Source organism: Mobula hypostoma, chromosome 3 (assembly GCF_963921235.1).
Source record: "Mobula hypostoma chromosome 3, sMobHyp1.1, whole genome shotgun sequence".
Lineage (NCBI taxonomy): Eukaryota > Metazoa > Chordata > Chondrichthyes > Myliobatiformes > Myliobatidae > Mobula > Mobula hypostoma.
The window spans coordinates 7,357,739-7,381,833 of NC_086099.1; the positions used below are offsets into that span (position 1 = coordinate 7,357,739).

Genomic DNA, 24,095 nt, shown 5'->3' on the forward strand with positions numbered 1-24,095 from the left:
CAATGGCACTCTCAAGCGTATGCACCACTGCATGTGAGTTTACTTGACTGCTGGTTGAATTCCCAAACCTCACATTCTCCATAACAGTCACGAAACATGGGGTGGAGCGCCACGTTTCTGCAACTGTCCCACCAGTCCGTGCCTATGTGTGTAGACTGGATGCAGAAAAGCTGGCAACGGTGAAGGCTGAGTTTGCCATCGTGGAAAACTTGGCATTGTACACCAGTTGAATACCCCTTGGTCTTCACCCCTCCATATGGTCCCCAAGTCTGATAGTGGTTACCACCCATGTGATTACCGATGCCATATCGAGGCCACCATACTGATCATTCCCCGGTCCCACACATCCAAGACTTTTCAGCACATTTAGTTGGAAAGTGAATTTTCTTCCAGAGTTGATTTAGTTAGGGGCTGCTATCAGGTGCCTGTGTGTTTGGAGGACATTCCCAAAAACAGCTGTGATGACTCTATTTGGCCCCTCTGAGTTTCTGTGCTTGCTGTTTTGTCTGAAAACTGCAGCACAGACTTTCCAACGGCTGATGGACTCTGTATTAAAAGACTTGGATTTTCTTTTGTTTACCTGTGCATATTTGTTGCCAATGCATCCAAACCCTAAGGTTGTCATAGCTGGGGGTGGTAATGGGGGGCAATGGGGATAAGCTCCCACTACCTACAAATGGCGTGTGTCTCTAACAGCCTCTGACAACCAAGTCCAACTCTTGGCCTTCACGTGTGGCTTAGCTACTAGGCCCAGCAGAACTGTTTCTACTGACAAGAGAAGGGGCAAGGGCGGATCATTGGCGCCTCAAAACCGGTTGCTTCAGGCAGGTGGGGCTCCTCAGCCTTGGACAGCAGCCCGCGGAGGAGAAGGAAAACTCTGATTTTAAATCTCCGCTGCCTTGTGGCCATGCCCACCCACGGGAAAGGCCTCGGGAGTAAACCCCGAGGAAGAAATCTGAAGCTGGGGTCCCTAACGCAGTTTGATGATGTTTACAACTTCACTCTGGCAACCTCTGTGCCAATACTGATGCCAAGCTGTATTGGTGCTTGCCCTTCCCTTGGACTATATCAGTGATGTGGAGAGGGGGATCCCGCTACATGGGCCACAGCCGGTTCTTCAAATCTTCCCACTCAGGCTTGCACCCTGGAGAGGACACAGTCTACCAGAGGCACTAACCCATGATCCCCTGCGACTGATGGCTGCTTACTACTGCATCCAATTCCAACACTTATCCCATCTCTGCACACTTTTCAAGTCCTTAAGCCAGCACGGGTTGAATATTAACCCTGCTAAATGCCAGTCTGGGTTGTCAACCATTGACTTTCTCAGCCATTGCATCGCCACAGAAGGTGTGAAACCCCTCCCATCAAAAGTAGCCGCTGTTAAGGATTTTCCACTGTCCCTACTACTAAAATACTACAGGAGACTTTCGGCATGGTGAATTTCTTTTTCTGCTTCATTCCACAAGCTGCTGAACTTGTGCTTCCCCTGTATAGTGCACTTAAAGACAATACCCCTAATCAAGTGCTTAACTGGTCAGTGGGCGTGACCATGGTGTTTGATGACACCAGACAAGCTCCCCATAGCCATTACTACTGACACTTCAGACTATGCTGTGGGTGCTGTCTACAAACAGTTGGTCAGAGTTGTGTGGCACCCACTTGCCGCCTTCAGTCACCAGCTCGGTCCCCCACCCCCTGAAAGGAACTACAGCATGTTTAACCATGAACTTCTCGGCCTGTCCACTAATTTCGTTTTCTACTAGAGGGTTGCCATTTGACAGCATTTGTGACCATAAACCCCTCGTGTACATGATGGCCAAAATGTCAGACCCTTGGTCTGCATGGCAGCAGCGCCAACCTGCCTACATATCCGAGTTCATAACTGATATTCAACAAGGGGAAGAATAATGCTGTGCTTGATTACCTCTCATGGCCAGCCACAGAGGCCGTGCACATAGGGGTTGACAATGCCAGCACGGTAGCCAATCAAGCCAGAAGTCCAGGCTTACAGAACAGCATCATGGACTGTGGCTGGCTGATAGTAAGTTCGGGGAAGTTGGGGTTTCTCTTCTATGCAATGTCTCAACCGATCACCCTTGCTCCATCGTGCCTACAAACTGTGCTTTTGACTCCATTCATGGCTTCTTGCAACTGGGCCAGAAGGCTTCACAGAAACTGGTTGCACTAAAGTTTGTGTGGCATGGCCTTCGAAAAGACGTATATGATTGGACTGCAAGCCTGTGTGGAGTGCCAGCAGGCAAAAATTAACTGTCATGTTCAGGTGCCATTGGCACCTTTTGAGGTCCCTGAGTGATGGTTTGACCATGTCAAAACGTACCTTGTTGGGCCTCTTCTTCCCCCCCCCACCCCCAAACTGTGGTTTCACACACCTCCTTACCAAGGTGGACTGTACCACTAGGTGGCCAGAGGTTGTCCCTCTAGCATCAACAATGGCTGCAGATGTGGCTTGGGCATTCATCAGCACCCCATCTGATATTTCCTCTGACTACAGTCCTGAATTCATATCAAACCTCTGGGCTACGATGGCCCAGTACCTCAGTGTTAAGCTACATCACGCCATGACCTATCATCCACAATCCAACAGCCTATGCAAGTAGGTTCACCACTCCTTAAAGGCTGCTCTGAGGGTTTTCCTGACTGATGCACGTTGCCATGATCGTCTCCTGTGGGTCTTGGGCTTAGAACAGCCCCAAAAAGAGGATAGTGGTAGTCCGTGGCTGAGCTGGCATGTGGAAAGCCGTTAAGAGTGCCAGGTGATTTCTTTCCTGATACTGCGACCACCTGGTTGGCTCCGAACGGCATTCTACCCTCCTCAGTAAGTTCAGGAATTTCCACCCTCCTCAGGAATTAAGGGTTATGGAGTAAAGGCAGTTAGGTGGAGATGAGTCCACAGTCAGATCAGCCATGATCTTATTGAATGCCGGAGCAAGCTTGACGGGCCAGGTGGCCTACTCCTGCTCCTATTTCTTATGTTCTTATCATGGCGTACAGCACTCTTCGGTTGACCTACATTCTGCATCGTTCGTTTTCATCCGCCATAATGCAAACCAACATCCTCTTAGGCCCCTTATGATGGCCTGTTCTGTATTTTGGAACAGTGAGAAAAGACTTTTATTATAGATAACAGAGGTAAACCTGGACATATTTCAGTAGATCGCCTTAAACTGGCCCACCAAGATTTGGAGGATTCAGTTACCGTGCTCCCTGCCCCATCACAATGTGACCATGAGTGTGTTACCACACCTGTGCCAGAGCTAGAGGCACCTGCTGTTCCTCCACCCTTGGAATATAGGACCTGAGTTGGGCGGCTTTTCCAAGATTGGACAGGTTCAATGCTGGTTTTAGTGAATTCTGAGGGGCCTGTGTAGGGTAACGTATAGATACAAATGTACATAATTCCCAGCCATAAGACATAGGAGCAGAATTAGGTCATCTGGCTCATTGAGTCTGCTCCATCGTTCAATCATGGTTGATCCTTTTTTTTAAATCTCCTCCTCAACCTCATTTCCTGGCCTTCTCTCCATGCCTTTTGATGTCCTATCAAGAACCTATCAATCTCTGCCTTAAATACGCCCAGTACCTGGGAGGTCCTGCTTCTCAGCTTTCTACCTAGCTCTCTAAATTCCCTTTTCAGGACCTCATTGCTTTTCCTTCCTATGTTATTGGTACCGATACGTACTAAAACATCTGGCTGCACCCCTCCTTCTCCAAAGTGTTGGCACCTGGGAGGCAGTGTATCATCCACAGCAGGGGTGTCAAACTCATGTTAGGCCACGGGCTGGATAAGGCAAAATGTGACTTCCTGCGGGCCGGATCAGCTGTGCACGCGCAAATGCATGCATGCCTGCTCCCACAGTTTTTGTTGCCTTTGTTTTTTCAACCTGCTCTCATGTGTCTCAGTCTCTGCTGTAACTACAAAGTGTTTCACTTTACGAATTTCGTTTCTTATGAAGGAGATTGCCTAACAAGCATTATTTTTATGATTGGTATTAACTACAAGAAAGTTGTGATGAGAGAGAGAAAAAACAATGCTATTTTGGCTAAGATTGTTTTGGGAGCCACACTCTTTCCATTAATAAACCATTTGAAATCGAACATTAGCAAACACAAATGTAGACCTAATGAAACAAATTGTAAATGTAGGCTGTACAACTGCACCTAATTTTTATTAGCCTGCTTCCAGCAACCAAACTCAGACAATGAACACAGTTAGCTTCTAATTTTTATTGATCACATTTACAATAATAGAATAGTCCGAAAATGAATGACACTCAATATTTCACAATGCATTTTGCTTGCATGTCGCTGTGCATCGAACAGTGTCACTCATTTTTCACTTGCTGCTTCCAGACACCTATCATCTCTTGGCTTTAACCAGTCTGTCAACATCAGGGACCAGTTTCTGGGCAGTTGTGATTTTCATAATGTTATTTAGATGTCTGTGTGTCAGCTGCGAGCGCAGTTTGGATTTGTTAATGTTCATTGTGGAGAACGCCTGCTCACACAGATATGTTGTCCCGAACATGCAAAGGATCTGTGAGGCAAAGTCTGTCATCTTGGGGTATATCAGTCCCAGGTATTGATAGAATGAGTCCAGACCCACAGTCTCAAATTTATATTTCAAAGCTGAGTTACGCTGAATTTCAATTAGTTCCATTTGGAGTTCCTCCGGCACATCTGACGCTGCGTCGACAGCAAACGGTGAGCAAAATAGTGAGAATTCCTTCTCGAGCTGAGTGAAGACTTGGAAACAATTCTGAAACTCACTTTTCAGCCATGATATTTTGCCCTTGTACCTGTCAATGTTGTCATTATTCCCATGAGTGACACGCACGGACTGCAAAGAGGGGAAATGAGCTGGGTTGCTCTGGGATAGTTGCATCTCCCACAGGCCTAATTTAATTTGAAAGGCACGAATCCTGTCGTCGTATTTCGTAACAAGTTTATTGCGGCCTTGCATGTTAGCATTAAGCACGTTTAAGTGCTCTGTTATATCCACCAAAAATGCAAGATCATGAAGCTAGTCTGGGTCATTCAACTCTGCCACTGGCTTTCCTTTCTCATTCATGAATAGTCCAACTTCCACACGTATTTGAATAAAAACGTTTGAGCACAACCCCTCTGCTCAACCAGCAGACTTCAGTGTGGAAGGGTAGGCCGTGTCCAATTTTACTTTCGGACAAAAGAGTGTCAAATTGCCGATAGTTGAGTCCCTTGGCTCTAATAAAATTAACCGTTTTGATTACTACATCAATGACATTGTCCATTTTCAGGCTCCTGCTACATAACGCCTCTTGGTGTATAATACAATGAAAATTCCAGAATTCCTGCTCTAGATTCCCTGTCTGAACTTCCTCTCTGAGTTTCACAACAACACCTGTCTTTTTTCCGACCATGGACGGTGCGCCATCTGTTGCCACGCTGACAGCATGACTCCAGTCAACCCCCAGCCTGTCCAAGGCCTCGACGAGGCTGGGGAAAACGTCGTTCGCCGTTGTGGTGTTTGTCATGGGCACCATCTCCACAGACTCCTTGGTGATGGTCAAAGATGCATCAACACCATGAATAAATATTCCCAATTGAGCTACATCAGTCACGTCGGTGCTCTCATCAATTGCAATAGAGAAAAGACTTTGTCTTTTAGTTGACTGTTCAAATCTCCTGCAAGGTCCCCGATTCTCTCTGCCACAGTATTTCTTGACAAGCTGATATTACCAAAAGCCTGTCTCTTCTCAGGGCACACCAGCTCAGCCGCCGTCAGCATGCATTCCTTGATGAATTCCCCCTCTGAGTATGGCTTCGACACGGCAGCTATTTTGTTGGCAATAATATAGCTGGCCTTGACAGCTCCATCATGAGTCTCTCGACTTTTGGTGAACACTGATTGCTATTTTTTCAGAGCTGCTTCAAGCTCGTTTACCTTTTGCGTTCTGAGTCGTCCTGTGTACTTGTCATATTTTTCTCCGTGTGACGTCTCATAGTGTTGTTTGATATTGTACTCTTTTCCCAGAGCCACTTGTTGTGAGCATATCAGACACACAGGTTTGCCGTTGACCTCACAGAAGAAAAAACGATCTTTCCAATTATTGTTGAATATCTGACCTCCGATGTCAACTTTTCTTGGAAAGCATTTTGAACCACAGCAGTAAACAGTCTCAGCCTTGCTACAGGTGTTACTTACCTGAGTACTCTGTGTGTTTATATTGTGTCTGACAACGTAAGTGGGGCCCTAGTGGTCTTCAGTGCCGGGTGGTAGGTGCTTATGCACAGCGGGTGGTTAACTGCCGCCTATTGTTTTCTAAGTACACACAACAAGCTGCCGGTACAGCAGGCGGCACAGACAGCGGTGGGAGAGAGAGCGGCTGCCGTACAGATACAGAATAAATGGTCGTGAATATACTTTTTCTCCCCCCAAATCATCCCGAGGGCCGGATTGGACCCCCTTCGCGGGCCGGTAATTTGACGCCCCTGATCCACAGAATCTCCTGTCTGTTCCCCTCACTATCGAATCCCCTATCACTAACGCTCCCTTCTTCTCTCTCTTTCCCTTCTGCACCACGGACCCATGCTTGGTGCCTGTAACCCAGGTGCTGTGGCATTCTCCCGAGAGGTCATCCCCCACTAAAGTATCCAAACTGGTATACTTGCTTTTGAGGGAATGGCCACAGGGGTGCTTTGCTCTAACTGCCTATTTCCATTTCTCCTGGTGGTCACCCAGCTACTTGCCTCCTGCAACCTCGGGGTGACTATTTCCATGTAACTTTGATCAATTATATCCTCACTCTCCCATACAAGCCAAAGGTCATCCAGTTGCTGCTCCAGATCCCTAACATGGTCTTCATGGAGCTGTAGCCGGATGCACTTCACGCAGATGTAGTTCCCTGGGAGTCTCTGGGTCTCCCAGTTCTCCAACATCCGGCACAATGAGCACACCACAGCCAATTAAATGGCACAGTAAGAAAGGGGGGAAAAATCCAAAGAGGAAACCTTAACAGATACTTTACACAGAGCCAATGCCTCTTCCGAGCCAAAGCCTGGTTTCAGCCAAAACCTTTATCTTCTACTCTCACCACTGGCCTACTCCCGTACAATGGCCACTCTGCTTATCCCTTCTGTACTTTTATTTAGTTTATAGAGCTCTGTTGATATGCCACATACAATGGACAAACACTCTCGAAGCTCCCTTTTTAAATAACTGCTGCCGACCTGTGAGAAATCTGTCTTGACAAAGCTCTGTTGACGCCGCTGATCGGCCACGTACGACCACTTATATTGAGTTGGGGTTTCACTTTCAGAGACTGGTCTGATGTGATGACATTATTATGTAAAGAGTTCTTGGCATGCTTTGTGTTAAGATTTTTTGGTGTTTAATAAGTGAGTTGCACTCGGGTTGGAGAACCAACACTTTATATTCCATCTGGGTAGCCTTCAACCTGATGGCATAAACATTGATTGCTTGAACTTCTGGTAATTGCCCCTGCTCTCCTTCACCATTCTCCGTTCCTGTTTCCCTGTCACCTTATCTCCTTCCCTATCCTAGTGTTTCTTCTCCTTCCCTTTCTTCCATGGTCTTCTATCCTCTCCTATTACATTCCCCCTTTCTCAGCCCTTTATCTCTCTCACCAATCAACTTCCTAGCTCTTTTCTTCACCCCTTCCCGCTCTTCCAGTTTTACTTATCACCTGCCACCTTGTACTTCTTGCCCCTTCCTTTCCAATCCTGATGAAGGGACTCAGCTTGAAATGTCGACTGTTTATTCATTTCTATAGATGCTGCCTGACCTGCTGAGTTCCTCCAGCATTTTGTGTGTGTTGCTTTGGATTTCTAGCGTCGCAGATTTTCTTGTGTTTGAGAATAAAATAATTGTTACTCCAGATCCGAAGCAGTATTTAAAAAAAATAAAAATGCAATAATAAAAAAACACAATAAGTATAAATACATAAGATAACTTGTACATTGTATGTCTGTAAAGTGACACTAGGCACAGAAGTGCCTGGAAATTATAAAGTAGTTGTGGTTGGGGGTGTGTGGGGGTTGGTTAGTGGGTAGAGGTTTTGATCAGCTTTATTGCTTAGAGAAGGTAATTAGTTTTGAGTTTGGTGATCCTGGTGTGGATCCTGGAGTGGGATAAATAGTCTATGAGCAGGTGGGTGGGTTCCTTCATGATGTTACTGGCCCTTTTTCAGCACCTTTCTGTATATATGTCCTTGATTGTGGGTTGGCTGGTGGTGGTGATGCTTTGTACACTTTTGACTTCCCGTTATAGAGCCTTTTGAGTACACTTGTGATATATGTTTAATACCATGATTGAGTGAAACCGAACTGATTGCGTTTAGAATCTTGTATGAATTTGTATGTTTGATTTTAATTTTTTTGTGGGTAACTGAGTCTTCAGCTGCTCTGTTGTGAACATATTGTTAGCCTGATTTTATCAAATTTTCTGATTGTTAATATCTGCAAAAAATCTGGTCAACCACAAGCAGAATAAATATGTTTTAATCTTTACAAAAATATTTAAATTTGGCCACCATTGAAAACAAGGGATAATGCAGCTTTATTTAGAACTTCACAGCTGAAATATTTTAAAACTTTGGAGAGAAATGATAGGGATTGTGGAAAAGTATGTTTAGAGAAGTACCCCAACCAGATTTTCTTGAAGATTCTAGAAATAATCTTTTTACTTGTTTAGACCTAGCAATCAATAACTTGAGAAATACAACTGTTATGGATGGTTGGACTATATCCAGCTCTGACATTGTTTCTTGCCAGTGATTTATTTCTGCTTAAGAACCAATCAATTATACAAAAGTGAGTGAATATAGATTGGCATTGTAGATTTTGTTAGAAATAATCAGTCATTTAAGATTAGTTTTCCTTCTAATTTTATTTGATGTATTAAATTATCTATCTGATGTTCTAATGCATGCTTTGGTTTAATGTTTCAATTCCATCAGTCTAACATTGAGAACTTTCTTGCAAAATGGCTCATTTCAGTTTCCAGAATTTCATTCCTTGCTTGTTACAGTGGTATAGAATTTTCCAAGTGCAATGCACCAACATCACAATGGGTAACTCCTAACACTATGAATTGGGGTGAATTTCAAAGCAGTTCTTAAATTTTCTGTCTTTTCTTTTGGAAAAGTATTCAGTTTCACTAAGTTTTTTAAAGTTAGTATTTATTCTGGCCTGAACATGTGGCCTTCCTTATGCAGTCTCTTGGGGTCCAGGATAACTTGCTTCCACTCCATTTTTTGTGGTTTCTGAGATGACTAAGGTCAATGCAGGAGCTGCACATTCGTCCACTGATGGGATAGAAGGTGCCTGACAAAGGAGATGGGTAGTTAGTGAGGTTGTGCACTGTTTCTGCAGTATTTCCATGTACTCTCAGTGCATGGACTTGTGGTTCTTAATACCTCCTCAATTGGCTCCATGTCTACTGTACGAACATGGAATGGTTCAGCACAGTACAACCCCTTCGGCCCATAATATTGTGCTGAACTTTTAATCTACAAGGTCAATCTAATCTTTCCCTCTTGCATAGCCCTCAATCTTTATATCATCCATGTGTCATTTAAGAGTTTCTTAAATGTCCCTAGTGAACTTGCTTCTGCTACCACCCTCGACAGGGTGTTCTACACACCCAGCACTCTATAATTAAAAAAAACTTACCTGTGATGTCCTACCCTGTACTTTACTCCAATCACCTTAAAATTATTGCCCCTCAATTAGCCACTTCTGCCCTGGAAAAGGTTTCTGGGTATCCACCTGAACTAAGCCTTTTATCATCTTGTACACCTCTGTCAAGCAACCTCTCATCTGCATCGTCATATTACCCATACTGCCTGCCTGCCTGGACTGTAACGCTGCCTCCTAATCCGTCTACCTTTTGCACCATACCCATTCAGGCCTGCTGATCACACCATCTACAGTCTGCTAACATATCTGTCAAAAGAGTTTTGGTAATTGCATTATTTATTTGTATCAAATGCCTGTGGATATTTAAACTCAAAGGAATTAGTGACAGCTTTGTAGAATTGGAGGGCAACTCCAGAGCTGATTAGTAATTTTAAGAGCCACAGGAGCTTGTGGGGGTGGAGGGTGTGAAATTGTGGGAAACTAAAATACCTTCATGTAAACAGTCCTGCAAATGTTTCCAAGTGTTTCTGTTATAATTGTTGTTCCATTACAGATACATTTATGTAATGGGAATCCAGGAAAGAAATGAAAAGTTATTCTACAGGGTGCTGCTGGACAACATTGAGGAGTTAATGCCAATTGTTTATACTCCAACAGTGGGTCTGGCCTGCTCACGATATGGACATATCTTTAGGAGACCAAAGTAAGTCGAAAGCACATTTCACTCTGATTTAACAACTTCTATATTTCAGAATATTGTATGTTAATTCCTGGATCTAAACTTGGTGTAAGTGCTGATGACTGGACAGCGGATTAATCTGATTTGTAATTGATTTTAATTTATATTTAATTTAAACTAATACCTTAGTTAAAAGTATCAGGAAAACATTAAATCAAAATAGCAAAATGTGTACTGGTGCTGGCATTCCAGATTTCTCGGGTGTCTTAAGTCACACAAGACCAAGTTCAAGTTTATTGTCATCTGACTGCATATCTATGGTGACCTTATTGAAACCAATGGAATAGTGAAAGGCTTCGATAGAGTGGGTGTGGAGAGGATGTTCCTATGGTGGGAGAGAATGAGTCCAGAGGATGCAGCCTAAGAATAGAGAGGTGTCCTTTTAGAACGGAGATGAAGAATTTTTTTAGCCAGAATCCTTTCAGGGTTCAGGCAGCTGTGGAGGCCAAGTCTTTATGTTTATTTAAGGCAGAGGTTGATAGATTTTTGATTAGTCAGGGCATGAAGGGACATGGGGAGGAGGCAGGAGATTGGGACTAAGGGGAAAATTGGATCAGCCATGATGAAATGGCGGAGCAGACTTGCCGGACCAAATGACCTAATTCTGCTCCTATATCTTATGTCCATACAGCCAAATGGAACAATGTTCCTCTGAACCCTGGTACACCCACGCAACATATATCACGCACACCACATAAAACAAAATATTACTGTAAATAAGTGAACAAAAAATGCATGTAGTGTGCAGTACAGGTAAACACAGTAAACAGCTCGCTGTCCTAGTGATGAGACCTTGGTGGTGGCAAGGTTTTCATTTGTCTCACAACCTGAGGGGAGAAGCTGTTACCCAGTCTGGCAGCCCTAGTTCTGATGCTTCCTCATGGTAGTGGGTTAAAGAAATTGTGGGATGTGCGGTAGGGATCCTCAACAATACTTCAGGCCCCTCACCCACAAATTGATAGGGCGGATAATAGAGGATATAGGGCTAAGGAGCTGGGGCAGGCAGGTTTTGATTTACAGTTGTGGAAGGTGGGATTGATATTTAGGGTTTTGGGGAGCTGCAATGTGTCAGGCATCGGGTTTACTTTCCTCTGGATTTTAAAGGGTCCAATGAACATTGGCACCAAATTTCTAGATTCCGCTTGAGGAGGCAAATCATGAGTAAACAGCTCGACCTGTTGCCGAGGCTGTAAAGCGGATCCCTGACTTCTCCTTTGGTTTGCCTTGGTCTCCACTTTCCAGGTAGAGGTTAGCAAGAACTCTCTTGCCCTAATCCATTTTTGCTAGCAGCACTGGATGAGATCTTTGGCTGCAGGAACCCCAACCTCGGCCTCTTGTTCCAGAAAGAGAGGGCGGGGGTAACCAAACTGGCGTTTGAAAGGTGACATCCTGTACACTAAATGCTGTAAGGTGTTAGGTGTTGTGGGTGATCTCTGCCATCATCAGATGTTCACACCATTCATCAGGTCTTTCCAAGGCCAGGCATCTTGGGGTACGTTCCAAATCCTGGTTGGCCCACTCTACCTGGCCATTGGACTGCGGGTGAAACCCAAAGGAAAGGCTTGCTGTTGCCCCTATCAGTTTACAGAACACCCTCCAAAAATGTGATGTGAATTGTGGGCCACAATCCAAGACAATGTCCACCAGGAATCCATGGATCCTGAAGACCTGCTCCAGGATAATTTCAGCCAACTCCACTGTTAATGGTAGCTTCTCCAAGACAATGAACTTTCAGGCTTTCGAACACCGACCGGCAATTACTGACTTCCCCTTGAATGGCAGGAGATCAGTGATAAAGTCCATGGAGATGTGTGCCCAGGTTTTTCCTGAACAGGTAGGAGGTGGAGGGGCCATGAGGTCGGGTATGGGGCTCCTTGTTTTGGGTGCACTGCCAAACCTCTTTCGTCTTTCCAGGCCACTAATACCTTCTCTTGATAATTCCAAGGTCTTGGCAATCCTTGGGTGTATAGTCATTTTTGATGGAGTACCTGGGACCAGATGGAACTTGGGACGAACAGCGAACCCAGAGGATTGTCCTTGGGAATCTCCCCTTGTACTTGGGCCTTGTGAACAAGAGTGTCGATTCCCCAACGAATTGGTGTTACCACTCTGGCTTGGGGCAAAATAGTGGAAGGCTGCCACCATCACTGTCTTCCCGACACTGGATGGACTTAGCAGCTCTCTAGGTAGCTGCAGCTTTGGTGATCTGCTCCCTGCAGTAAGATCAGCAATCTTGACTCCGACGCCGGGACCTCTCATCATTGGAGAGGCTAGAGTGACCGACTTGCATGGGTTCGACTGAGGGCTATGGGTAACCCTAGGTAATCTCTAAAGTAAGTGCATGTTCGGCACAGCATTATGGGCCGAAGGGCCTGTATTGTGTTGTAGTTTTTCTATGTTTCTATGGTGTGTTGGCCTTCATTAATTGGGGGATTCAATTCAAGAGATGTGATAATGTTGTAGCTCTGTGAAACTCGGGTCAGACCACACTTGATTTGGCAGGGGGATGGGAACCCGAGTGATAGGCCTGAGGATGTGGCATCTGATATACAAGCAGAGGCAAAATGTATTGAGCATGTCGGGGGGACAGTTCAAAGTACATTTATTATCAAAGTATGAATACATTATACAACCTTGAGATTCGTCTTCAAAGAGGCTGCCACAAAACAAAGAAACCCAAAAGCAAACCCCCCATATATATGAAAGAAGACTGTCTTAACACCCAATGTGCAGAGACTTTAAAAGTACATCATGTCCATAAGAAAATAAAGTAATAAAAAACCCATAAAAAGACCTTCAAACACCCAATCTGCAATGAAAATAAACAACATGCAAACAATAACCACGAGCAAATAGTGTTTCTGAATTGAAGTCTGTAAGAGAGTCCCATAGTTCAATGCAGAGCTGAGTAAACATTGTGGAGCAGCGATCTTAGCCTGTACCTCGCCTCAGGCCCTGATATTCTGACCTTTTCAATCTGACCTGGCACTGAACTCTCCATCTGAGCATCAGGTTCTGCAGCTCTGAGCAGTGATCTGAACTGGCCTGCACCTTGCCTCACGCCTCGACACCTTGACCTTTTCAATCTGGCTCAGTGCTTAACTCTCTGTCCGAACAGCAAGTTCTGTTGCTTGGAATCGCTGGAGTGCGCTACTTCGATTTGTCGTGTAAATCTCTATGTACATCATGCTCAGTCAAGCCCTGTGGCTTTGATTCAGCCTATGCCCAATCTTTCATGCTCTTCTATGCTCTTGACAACGGGCCTACTGCCTCACCTTGCCTCAGATATGCCACATTGAATTGCCTCCAAGTCCAAAGGGAAGTTATAGAGTATAGACTATTACTTGTGATGATCATTTGGCAGAAAAAATTGTGGTTAACAAAGTATTTTGTTGCTATCTTTGTTTCATTAGCCACCAGCCATAAGTCGCAGAGGTTAACCAGCGCTATCTTAAACCAGAAGCAGATTACAGGTTTCCCCTGCCATCCGAAGGTAGAGCGTTCCTGTGAAATAATTCGTAAGCCGAAATGTCGTAAAGCGAAGAAGCAATTACCATTATTTATATGGGAAAATTTTGTAAGCGTTTGCAGACCCAAAAATAACCTACCAAATCATGCCAAATAACACATAAAACAGTAACATATAGTAAAAGCAGGAATGATATGATAAACACACAGCCTGTATAAAGTAGAAATACTTTTCCACAATCATAGCCGCACTGTTCTCCGTAGCGAAAATCTCACGCAAGCACTGCTGGCAAAAATACGGCGCAAGCGCTCTCCAGTAATCTTTAAACTATGAAGCTGCCAAATCATACCAAATAACACGTAAAAATACACAGCCTATATAAAGTAGAAATAATGTATGTACAGTGTAGTATCACTTACGGGAATCGGGAAGACAACGAGCACACTGATGGTGTGTTAGACTGAGTCGTCGCAGGCTGGGGTGGTGCAATGACCCCCACCCTCCAGGCCGCTGAGCAATACATTGCCGCGAAGCACGCAGGGGTACAGCGGTAGCCGGGAGACACACAGCACATCTTTAAGAAAAAAGCCGAAACAAACATGCTAATTAATTAGGTGCCGCCCATAATTGTCGGCCCAGATCAGTGCAGATTTCCGATTGCGTCGTCTCTGATCTGGGTTGACAATTACGTGTTGGCGGCACCTAATTAATTAGCATGTTTATTTTGGCTCTTAAAGATGTGCTGTGTGTCTCCCGGCTACCTTTGCATTCTCCGCGAATCGGTATCTGTCTGTGGCCTGGGGGTTGGAGTGGTGGGACACTGGGGTGTCATCTCGTCGCCTATTTCCATTAGAGCGGGCAGCTCATCTTCTTCTATCTTTGCCTGTCTCGATGTCAAAGGTCGAGGTTTGTTGTCTGCTGTGGCTGATGTGGAAGGCTTGTTTGACTGCTGAGCCTCGCGCATTTTTCTATCACACAGTTCTTTAATAAGGACTCAAACCATCCTGCAAATATCCGCTAAGCCGACGTACCCTTTAAAAACTAAAGTCTTACTTTATTATTACTCATTCGGTTTCGATTGTTATCCTTTTTTCTTCCAATTGCGTCAGCTCTTCATCTGTCAGTTCTTGGTGATGGGATGCCAAAACCTCTTCAACATCATTTTCGTCAGCTTCCGCAAGCCAAACTCACGTTGTCCTTACTTCGTTCACCACGATCAAAACGCTTAATTATGTCTAGTTTTACCATAAGTGTAACACCCTTACGAGCTCTTTCAGGCTTTTCCGATACCATTGAACTCATCTTGCAAACGGCTGCTCACAGGCAGGTGTTAAAGCAAAGCAGTTCCGAATCCGGGGGGACAGCGGCTGCTCGGGGCGCGCTGCCTTTTTTTGCGTGCTGAATTTTTTTTTTCGTAACAGTGAAAACACCTTCTGAAAGCGAAAATGGAGTACTAATGTAGGTCTTTCGTAACAGCGAGGTTTTGTAAAGCAAACGTTCGAAAAGCGGGAGACAGCTGTATAGGCAAAATTGCAGTCAGTGGGATAAGTTACAGTGTTACAGGACAAAATCGAAAAGGATGATGAATATAGGATTGTAGACGTTGTATTTGAATACACACAGTATACAATAAAAGGTAGATGATCTTGTATCGCAGTTAGAGATTGGCAGGTACAATGTTGTGGGCATCACTAGAAGATTATAATTGGGAGCTTAACTTCCAAGGATACAGGTTGTATCGAAAGGACAGGCGGGTAGGCAGAGAGGGTGGTGTGGTACTGTTGGCAAAAATTGAAATCTTAATGCATGCATTACTAAATGACAATAAAAGAGGACTGCGTGTCCTCATAATCTAATCTTAAAAAAAAAATCAAATCCTTAGAAAAAGGTGACATAGAATCCTTATGGGCAGAGGTAAGAAAATGCATGGGTAAAAAGACCCTGATAGGAGTTATGTACAGGACTCTGAACCGTAGCCAGGATGCAGGCTGCAAATTACAATGGGAGACAGAAAAAGCATGTCAAAAGGACAATGTTGGAAGAGTCATGGGGGATTTCATCATGCAAGTAGACTGGAAACATCAGGTTGGTGGTGGATCTCAAAAGAGAATCTGTAGAATGCCTAAAATTATGTTTTTCTAGAGCCCACTAGGAGATCAGCTATTGGATATTGTGTAATGAACCTAATTTGATTAGGGAGCTTAAACTAAAGGAACCCTTAAGAGGTAGTGATCATAATATGATAGAATTCACCCTACAATTTGAGAGGGAGAAGCTGAAGTCAAATGTATCAGTGGAGTAAATGGCATGAGAGAGGAGCTGGTCAAAGCTGATTGGAAGGGGACACCATCAGGGAGGAGAGCAGAGAAGCAATGCCGAGAGTTTCTGGGAGCAAATTGGAAGGTGCAGGATGGATATATCCCAAAGAAGTAGCAGTATTTGAAAGGCAAGGTGACACAACCATGGATGACAAAGCCAACATAAAAGCAAAGGAGCACAAATAATAGCAACACACATAAAAGTTGCTGGTGAACGCAGCAGGCCAGGCAGCATCTCTAGGAAGAGGTACAGTCGACGTTTTGGGCCGAGACCCTTCATCAGGACTAACTGAAGGAAGAGCTAGTAAGAGATTTGAAAGTGGGAGGGGGAAGGGGGAGATCTGAAATGATAGGAGAAGACACGAGGGGGAGGGATGGAGCCAAGAGCTGGACAGGTGATTGGCAAAAAGGATATGAGAGGATCATGGGACAGGAGGCCCAGGGAGGAAGACAAGGCGGGGGGGGGGGAACCCAGAGGATGGGCAAGGGGTAAGGCATTGTTTCACCTTCACTTACTCCAATCACATGCACTGTGTTCAATGTGGTCTGCTCTACACTGGAGAAACCTGCTGTAGATTGAATGACGCAAACACGAGGAATTCTGCAGATGCTGGAATTTCAAACAACACACATAAAAGTTGCTGGTGAACGCAGCAGGCCGGGCAGCATCTCTAGGAAGAGGTACAGTCGATGTTTTGGGCCGAGACCCTTCATCAGGACTAACTGAAGGAAGAGCTAGTAAGAGATTTGAAAGTGAGAGGGGGAGGGGAGATCCGAAATGATAGGAGAAGACACGAGGGGGAGGGATGGAGCCAAGAGCTGGACAGGTGATTGGCAAAAGGGATATGAGAGGATCATGGGACAGGAGGCCTAGGGAGAAAGAAAAGGGGGAGGGGGGGAAATCAGAGTTGGAATTGCTCTTCCCGTGTAAATGAATAGTCTGGTGTGATTACTGAACTGCTGTTGAGATGGTCTGTGGATAATAAGGCTGACACAGCAACAGTATCTCTGGAAGAGATGGTTGCTAATGCAATCAGAGTGTTCCACTTTTCTCATTGTGGATCTTATTGGTATGTTATGGGTGACTGGGAATAGAGCGGTGCAGAACCTTTTGCTTCAGCCACTATTTATAATTACACTGAGCTACTGATAGTTTTCAGAGTAGTTGGCGTTTATTGGTCTTTTGAATGCACGACTTCTGTTCTAAATCTTGTCAGTGCCTTGAGTTCTTTTCTGGCTCCTTTATAAGATTACGATAGGCATACTGTCAATAGAATAGACACACATCTTTCTCCCATGGTTGAAATGGCTAATACCAGGGAGCATACATTTAAGGTGGGAGGTGGTAATTATAAAGGAAATGTGAGAGGCAAGTGGTGGATGTCTGGAATGCACTGCCTGGGTTGGTGGTAGAGGCAGATACATCAGGGACTTTTAAGAGGTATTTAAGGTTGGCACATAGATGTGAGGAAAATGAAAAGATATGGATATCATGTAAGCATAAAGGACTAGTTTAGTTGCCCATTTGATGGGCTGAAGGGCCTGCTCTTGTGCTGTACTGTTCTGTTTAAATTGTGTAATTATGTGTGTATTGGAGGAGAAATTGGGTTATTTGAGTTTCTGTTGCTACATGGAAATGAGATTGGTTGTTTCCATCTGACATGAGTAAACCATTTAACCTCTTGTGCTTGTTCTATCATTCAAAAAGATTGTGGCTAATCTTTCAACTTGATATCCTAATATCCTTTGATTCTTGTATTTTCCAAAACTCTCTTCACTAATGACTGACTGAAACATTTTTTACTTTTTTTTACAGTTTGAAGAAAATTTCCAAGCAAATTATTCTGGGCACCAAAATAATTGCAAAACATGTTTTAACTAGCAGAAGACAGTCCAAAGGTTTAGTTTTCAATACTGTCATGGATGTAATTTTAAGTGTTAATTTTTGTCTATTTTTCCCACTTTTCTACAGGGGTGTATTTATTTCCATCTTGGACAAAGGCCATGTTAGATCGATTCTTGACAACTGGCCAGAGACTCAGATTAAGGTAAAGATCAAATGGTGCGTAGTTGGTATTGGGCATGTTGGCAAAGTCTGGAAATCACATTCATCACTTCCTATCCTCAATACTTCAAGTTCATGATCTACAGTGGATTCCACTTAATTGGGGCTCATCGCAACCAATACATTTTTGCCCAATTAAACGGCTGCCCAATTAACCGAAAGGAATTTACTGTTGGTCATTTCTAGCATCTCCAAGCCTGAATGCTTGAAATTGCAATGAGCAAGACATTTCGGACTTGTCTTACTGCTTTGTTCTTGCCAAATATCAATGACATAAATCACTGCTTTTAACGGTTAAGTCTTTGGATTACAGCAAGTGTTGTGTTATGTTCTTGTGGAATAATTAAAGTTTTTTGTTTTGATTTGCAATGGTTAATTGGATCTTTTTTCCAGTTGCATATTGATTTTTCTGGAGCATTTTAAGAGGAATTTGAAGGTTGTATTCTATTTTTCCCACAGGCTGTAGTTGTAACAGATGGAGAACGGATATTGGGACTTGGAGATCTGGGAGTTTATGGCATGGGAATACCAGTAGGAAAGCTGTGCCTGTACACGACGTGTGCTGGAATTGATCCGAGGGGATGCCTTCCTGTCTGTATCGACGTCGGTACTGATAATGAGGTAATTCTATCAAGTGCTAAAGTAATGACGCATTCCAAGTTTTCAAACATCTATTTTAGCAACAATGAGGTTAAAATGTGTATTCTATAACTGGAAAGGCATATGCCTGCCTAGAACAGTTGGAAAATTTGGAAGTTTGATCACTGAGCTTGGCAAAATATTTGCAGGCGTTTCAGCTCCAATCGAGAAGCCATGAGCAGAACAGTCAAAAAAAAAATGTGTGATTGCAGTTTGACAGTAAAGAACCCATTGAAAGGTAAAAATTTGTTTGTGGAGACAGCGTAGGAAGTTAAATTAAGAGATAGCTACTAATTTAGCAGTGCCTGTGCTAAATTCAAACTGATTTTGTTCACTTTGTTTCTTGCCTTGCATCTGCTGCTTTACTTTGAATTAATTGTATCTGCAAAGATATGCCTGGATCTGTTACTTATCTGAAAGATACTACAGTACTTAGAATCAGAGTCAAGTTTAATATCACTGGTGTATGTTATAAAATGTGTTGTTTTGCAATACATAATTTTTTTAAAAACTAAATTACGATAAGAAATGTATGTCAAAATCAGTGCAAAAAGAGAGCAAATAAAAATTAGTGAGGTATCGTACATGGGTTCATTATCTATTAAAAAAAAACATGATGGCGATGGGGAAGAAGTTGTTCCAAAATTGTTGAGTGTGTGTCTTTGGGCTCCTGTACCGCTTCCTTGATGGTAGCAATGAGAAGAGTGCGCGTCCTGGGTGAGGGAGGTCCTTAGTGATGGATGCTGCCTTTCTGAGGCATCACCTTTTTGAAGGTATCCTGGATGGTGAGGAGGCTAGTGCCCATGATGGAGCTTGCTGAACTTACAACTCTCTGAGGGTTTTTCCAATCCTGTTCAGTGGTCCCTCCATTGCAGATGGTGATACAACCAGTCAGAATGCTCTTCACGGTACACCTGTAGAAATTTGAGAGTCTTGGTGACGTACCAAGTCTCCTCAAACTCTGTGCAAATTCAGCTTGCTCTCTCTGACTTTGGGAGGAAGAAATGAGACTTAAATTCTGTTGCAGACAATGTCATCTCTGTGGTTGTTGACCATGTCTACATTAAACAGATGATAATCTAAGGTTTATCTAATTTGTGCATTTTCTGGGAAGTCCAATGGAATAAGTAACATTTGTGGTTTATCTTTACAGACTTAAAGTTTGTTTGTTTTCCAGACTCTATTGAAAGATCCATTTTATATGGGTCTTTACCAGAGAAGAGATCGCTCGCACAATTATGATGAACTCATTGATGAGTTTATGGAAGCAATTGTGAATAAGTAAGTAATCTATAAAAAGATAAAAGATTAGCTTTATTTGACATATGTACATACAGAGAAACCTACAATGAAACATGTTGTTTGCATCAAATCAATGAAGATTATGCTAGGCAGCCCACAATTGTTGTCATGGCTCCTTCGCCAACATAGTATGGCCATAATTTATTAACCCTAACTGTATGTCTTTGGAATGTAGGAGAAAACCCATGCAGTTATAGAGAGAATATATAAATTCCTTGTATGCAGCGGCAAGTAAAACCCTCCACCCATTGAGCATATCTACACTAAGCATCCATCATTAAGGATGGGAATCAGTATGACAGAGCTGAGGATGAGCCAGTAGGTTTACAAGTAGATGACAGATGTAACGTGAATGTAAGGAAGGACAGACCAATGATTGGATACAAATGCAGACAGAGCAAAGAGTTAAATTGTACCACAGAGGCAAAATTCAAAAGGGTGAAGAATGCAGGACTGAAGGTGCTGTATTTAAATGCACATAGCATTTCAAATAAGGTGGACGAACTCGTGGCGCAATTAGAAGTTGGTCAGTGTGATGTTTTAGGCATCACTGAGTTGTGGCTGAAAGATGGCCATAGTTGGGAGCTTAACATCAAGGGATATACTTTGTATTGAAAGGACAGGCAGGAAGGTATAAGCGCTGGTGTGGCTCTGTTGGTAAAAGATGGAACTACATCTTTAGAAAGAGGTAACATCGATCAGAGAATGCTGAATCTTTGTTCGTGGAGTTAAAAAAAAAAATTGCAAGGGTAAAAACACCATGATGGGAATCATATATAGGCCTCCAAATAGTAGCCAAGATGGGTGGGGTTGAGATTGCAAAGGGAGCTGGAAAAGGCATGTAATAAGGGTAATGAGACAATTGTAATGGGGGACTTCAATGTGCAAAGGGATTGGGAAAATCAGGTTGGTGTCAGATTGCAAGGGAGGGAATTTGTTGAATGCCTATGAGATGGCTTTTTAGAGCAGCTTGTGCTTGAGCCTACTTGGGGAAAGGCCATCTCAGACTGGGTGTTGTGTAATAACCCAGATCTTATTAGGGAGCTTAACGTAAAGGAACCCTTAGGAGGCGATGATCATAATACGATTGAATTCGTACGGCAATTTGAGAAGGAGTAGCATAAGTCACATGTATCGATATTGCAATGGAATAAGGGGAATTATAGAAGCATGAGAGAGGAGCTTGCCCAGGTGGATTGGAGGATACTGGTGAGGATGACAGCAGAGCAGAGATGGAATAGTTTTGGATTAGTTCACAAGGCACAGGGTAGATATGTCCCACAGAGGATGAAGTTCTCAAATGGCAGGGGTAGGCAACCGGCTGACAAAAGAAGTTAAGGACTGCATAAAAGGTAGCAAAAGTGAGTGCGAAGCTGGATGATTTGCAAGCTTTTAAAATCTAACAAAAGACAAAGAAAAAAACTATAAGAAGGGAAAAGATAAAAAAATGAAGGCAGACTACCAATAATATCAAGCAGGATGCCAAAAGTTTTTTCAGTTATTTAAAGAGTAAAAGGGAGGTGAGAGTTGATATTGGACCACTGGAAAATAATGCTGGTGAGGTAGTAATGGAGGGGCAAAGAAATGTCAGCTGAATTTAATGAGTACTTTGGATCTGTCTTCAATGTGGAAGGCACTAGCAGTGTGCCAGAGGTCTGTGAGTGTCAAGGAGCATGAGTCAATGCCATTGCTATCACAAAGGAAAAAGTGCTCATCAAACTCAAAGGTCTTGAGGTGGATCAGTCACCTGGACCAGATGGACTACATTCCAGAGTCCTGAGAGAGGTTGCTGAGGAGGTAGCAGATGCATTGGTCATGATCTTTCAAGAATCACTCGATTCTGGCATGATCCCAGGGGACTGGAAGATTGCAAATATCACTTCACTCTTTAAGAAGGGGGGAAAGCAAAAGAAAGGAAACTATAGGCCAGTTAACCTAACGTCAGTGGCTGGGAAAGTGTTGGAGTCTATTATCAAGGATGAGGTTTCGGGGTAGTTGGAGAGTAATGATAAGTGAAAGTCAGCATGGTTTCTTGCAAGGGGAAATCTTGCCTGACAAATCTGTTACATTTCTTTGAGGAAGTAACAAGCAGAGTGGACAAAGGAGAGGCAGTGGATGTCATTCACTTGGATTTTCAGAAGGTATTTGATAAGGTGCCACACATAAGACTGCTTAACAAGATAAAATCTTATGGTGTTATGGGAAAGATACTGGCTTGGATAGCAAAATGGCAGATGGTCAGGGGGCAATGTGTGGAAATAAAAGGAATCTTTTCTGCCAGTAAATGTTGTGTTCGTCGGGTCAGTATTGGGACCGTTAATTTTTACATCGTCAATGATTTAGATAATGGATGGTTTTGTGGCAAAATTTGCAGATGATATGAAGACAGGGGTAGGTAGTGCTGAGGAAACAGTGCGATTGCAGTGGGACATAGACAAATTGGAAGAATCGGCAAAAAAGTGGCAGATGGAATACCGTGTTGGGAAATGAACGATAATGCATTTTGGTAAAAGTAACAATAGTGCGGACTATTATCTAAGTAGAACGAAGGTTCAAACATCAGACATGCAGAGGGTCTTGAGAGTCCTCATGCAAGACTCCCAGAAGGTTAATTTACAGGTTGAGTCTGTGGTAAAGAAGGCAAATGCAATGTTGCCATTTATTTCAAAGGGAATAGAATATAAAAGCAAGGAGATAATGCTGGGGTTTTATAAGACACTAGTCAGGCTGCACTTTGTGTTGTCAACCGTTTTGGGCCCCATATCTCAGAAAGCGTGCCTAGTCATTGGAGAGAGTCCAGAGGAAGTTCATGAGGATGATTCCAAGAAAGAAGGGGATAACATTTGAGGAGCGTTTGGCACCTTTGGGCCTGTACTCTGGAATTTAGAAGAATGCTGGTGGGGGGGAGGGGGGGACTCATTGAAACCTACTGAATGTTGAATGGACTAGATAGGGTGGATGTGGAGTGGACGTTTTCTATTGTGAGGGTATACAGAACTAGAGGACACAGCCTCAAAATTGAGGGGGTGACCCTTTAGAACAGAGTTAAGGAGGATTTTTCTTTTAGCCAGAGAGTAGTAAATCTGTAGAATGCCCTGCCACAGACTGCTGGAGGCAAAGTCCATAGGTATATTTAAATTAGAAGTTGATAGTTTTCTGGTCGGTCAGGGCATCAAAGGATATATGCCGAGAAGGCAGGTGTATGGGATTGAGTGGGATCCGGGATAAGCCATGATGGAATGACAGAGCAGACTCGATGGGCTGAATGGCCTAATTCTGCCCTATGTCTTCTGGTCGTAAGGATCTTCATCACCCTGGCCGTTCTCTCTTCTTGCTGCTGCAGTCAGGAAGAAGGTACCGTAGCCTCAGGACTCACAACCATCAGGTTCCTGAGCCAGAGTGGATAACCTCATTCAACTTCACTTGCCCCATCACTGAACTGTACCAAAAACAACTGGTGGCATCGTATATGATGAGACTTGGGTGGTGCTAGGGAGTTTATTAGTTTCATGGCCTGGAGGAAGAAGCTGTTTCCTGTCCTAACAGTTCTTGTCCTAATGCAATTTTTGTCTCATGCTTGGTGGTAGGGTGTAATTGAAATAATCTTGAACTCTGCCGAGGAAGCTGTTTCTTATTAACAACCTTTACTCAAATTTTCTAAAGTGAGTTTTCCTGTAACTTTTTAAAATTGTGTTTTGGTCATTGAATCATATAGTTTCATTGTAAGGTTATTCATTTATATCAAGAAAAAAGGATAATACAATAAAATGCTGCTTAAGGAGAGAAAAGACAGTGAGTGCACAACTTGTTATGTATCTGTCCAACTGTTGCAGGGGCTGCTTTTTAAAAAAAGTATTTACTGTTAATTTTCTTAGTCCTTTTGAGAATGAATTTTAGTTACAC

General features: G+C 43.4%; 1 protein-coding gene across 1 annotated transcript in view; it reads left to right on the forward strand.

Moving 5' to 3' along the window:
• me2 (malic enzyme 2, NAD(+)-dependent, mitochondrial) overlaps positions 1-24,095 on the forward strand; it is a 112,116-nt gene that overhangs the window by 41,349 nt on the left and 46,672 nt on the right. Inside the window, exons 4-7 of the mRNA XM_063042618.1 lie at positions 10,214-10,363; positions 18,159-18,234; positions 18,711-18,872; positions 20,068-20,171. Coding sequence (XP_062898688.1) covers positions 10,214-10,363; positions 18,159-18,234; positions 18,711-18,872; positions 20,068-20,171 — 492 coding nt within the window. The remainder of the gene's footprint in view (positions 1-10,213; positions 10,364-18,158; positions 18,235-18,710; positions 18,873-20,067; positions 20,172-24,095) is intronic.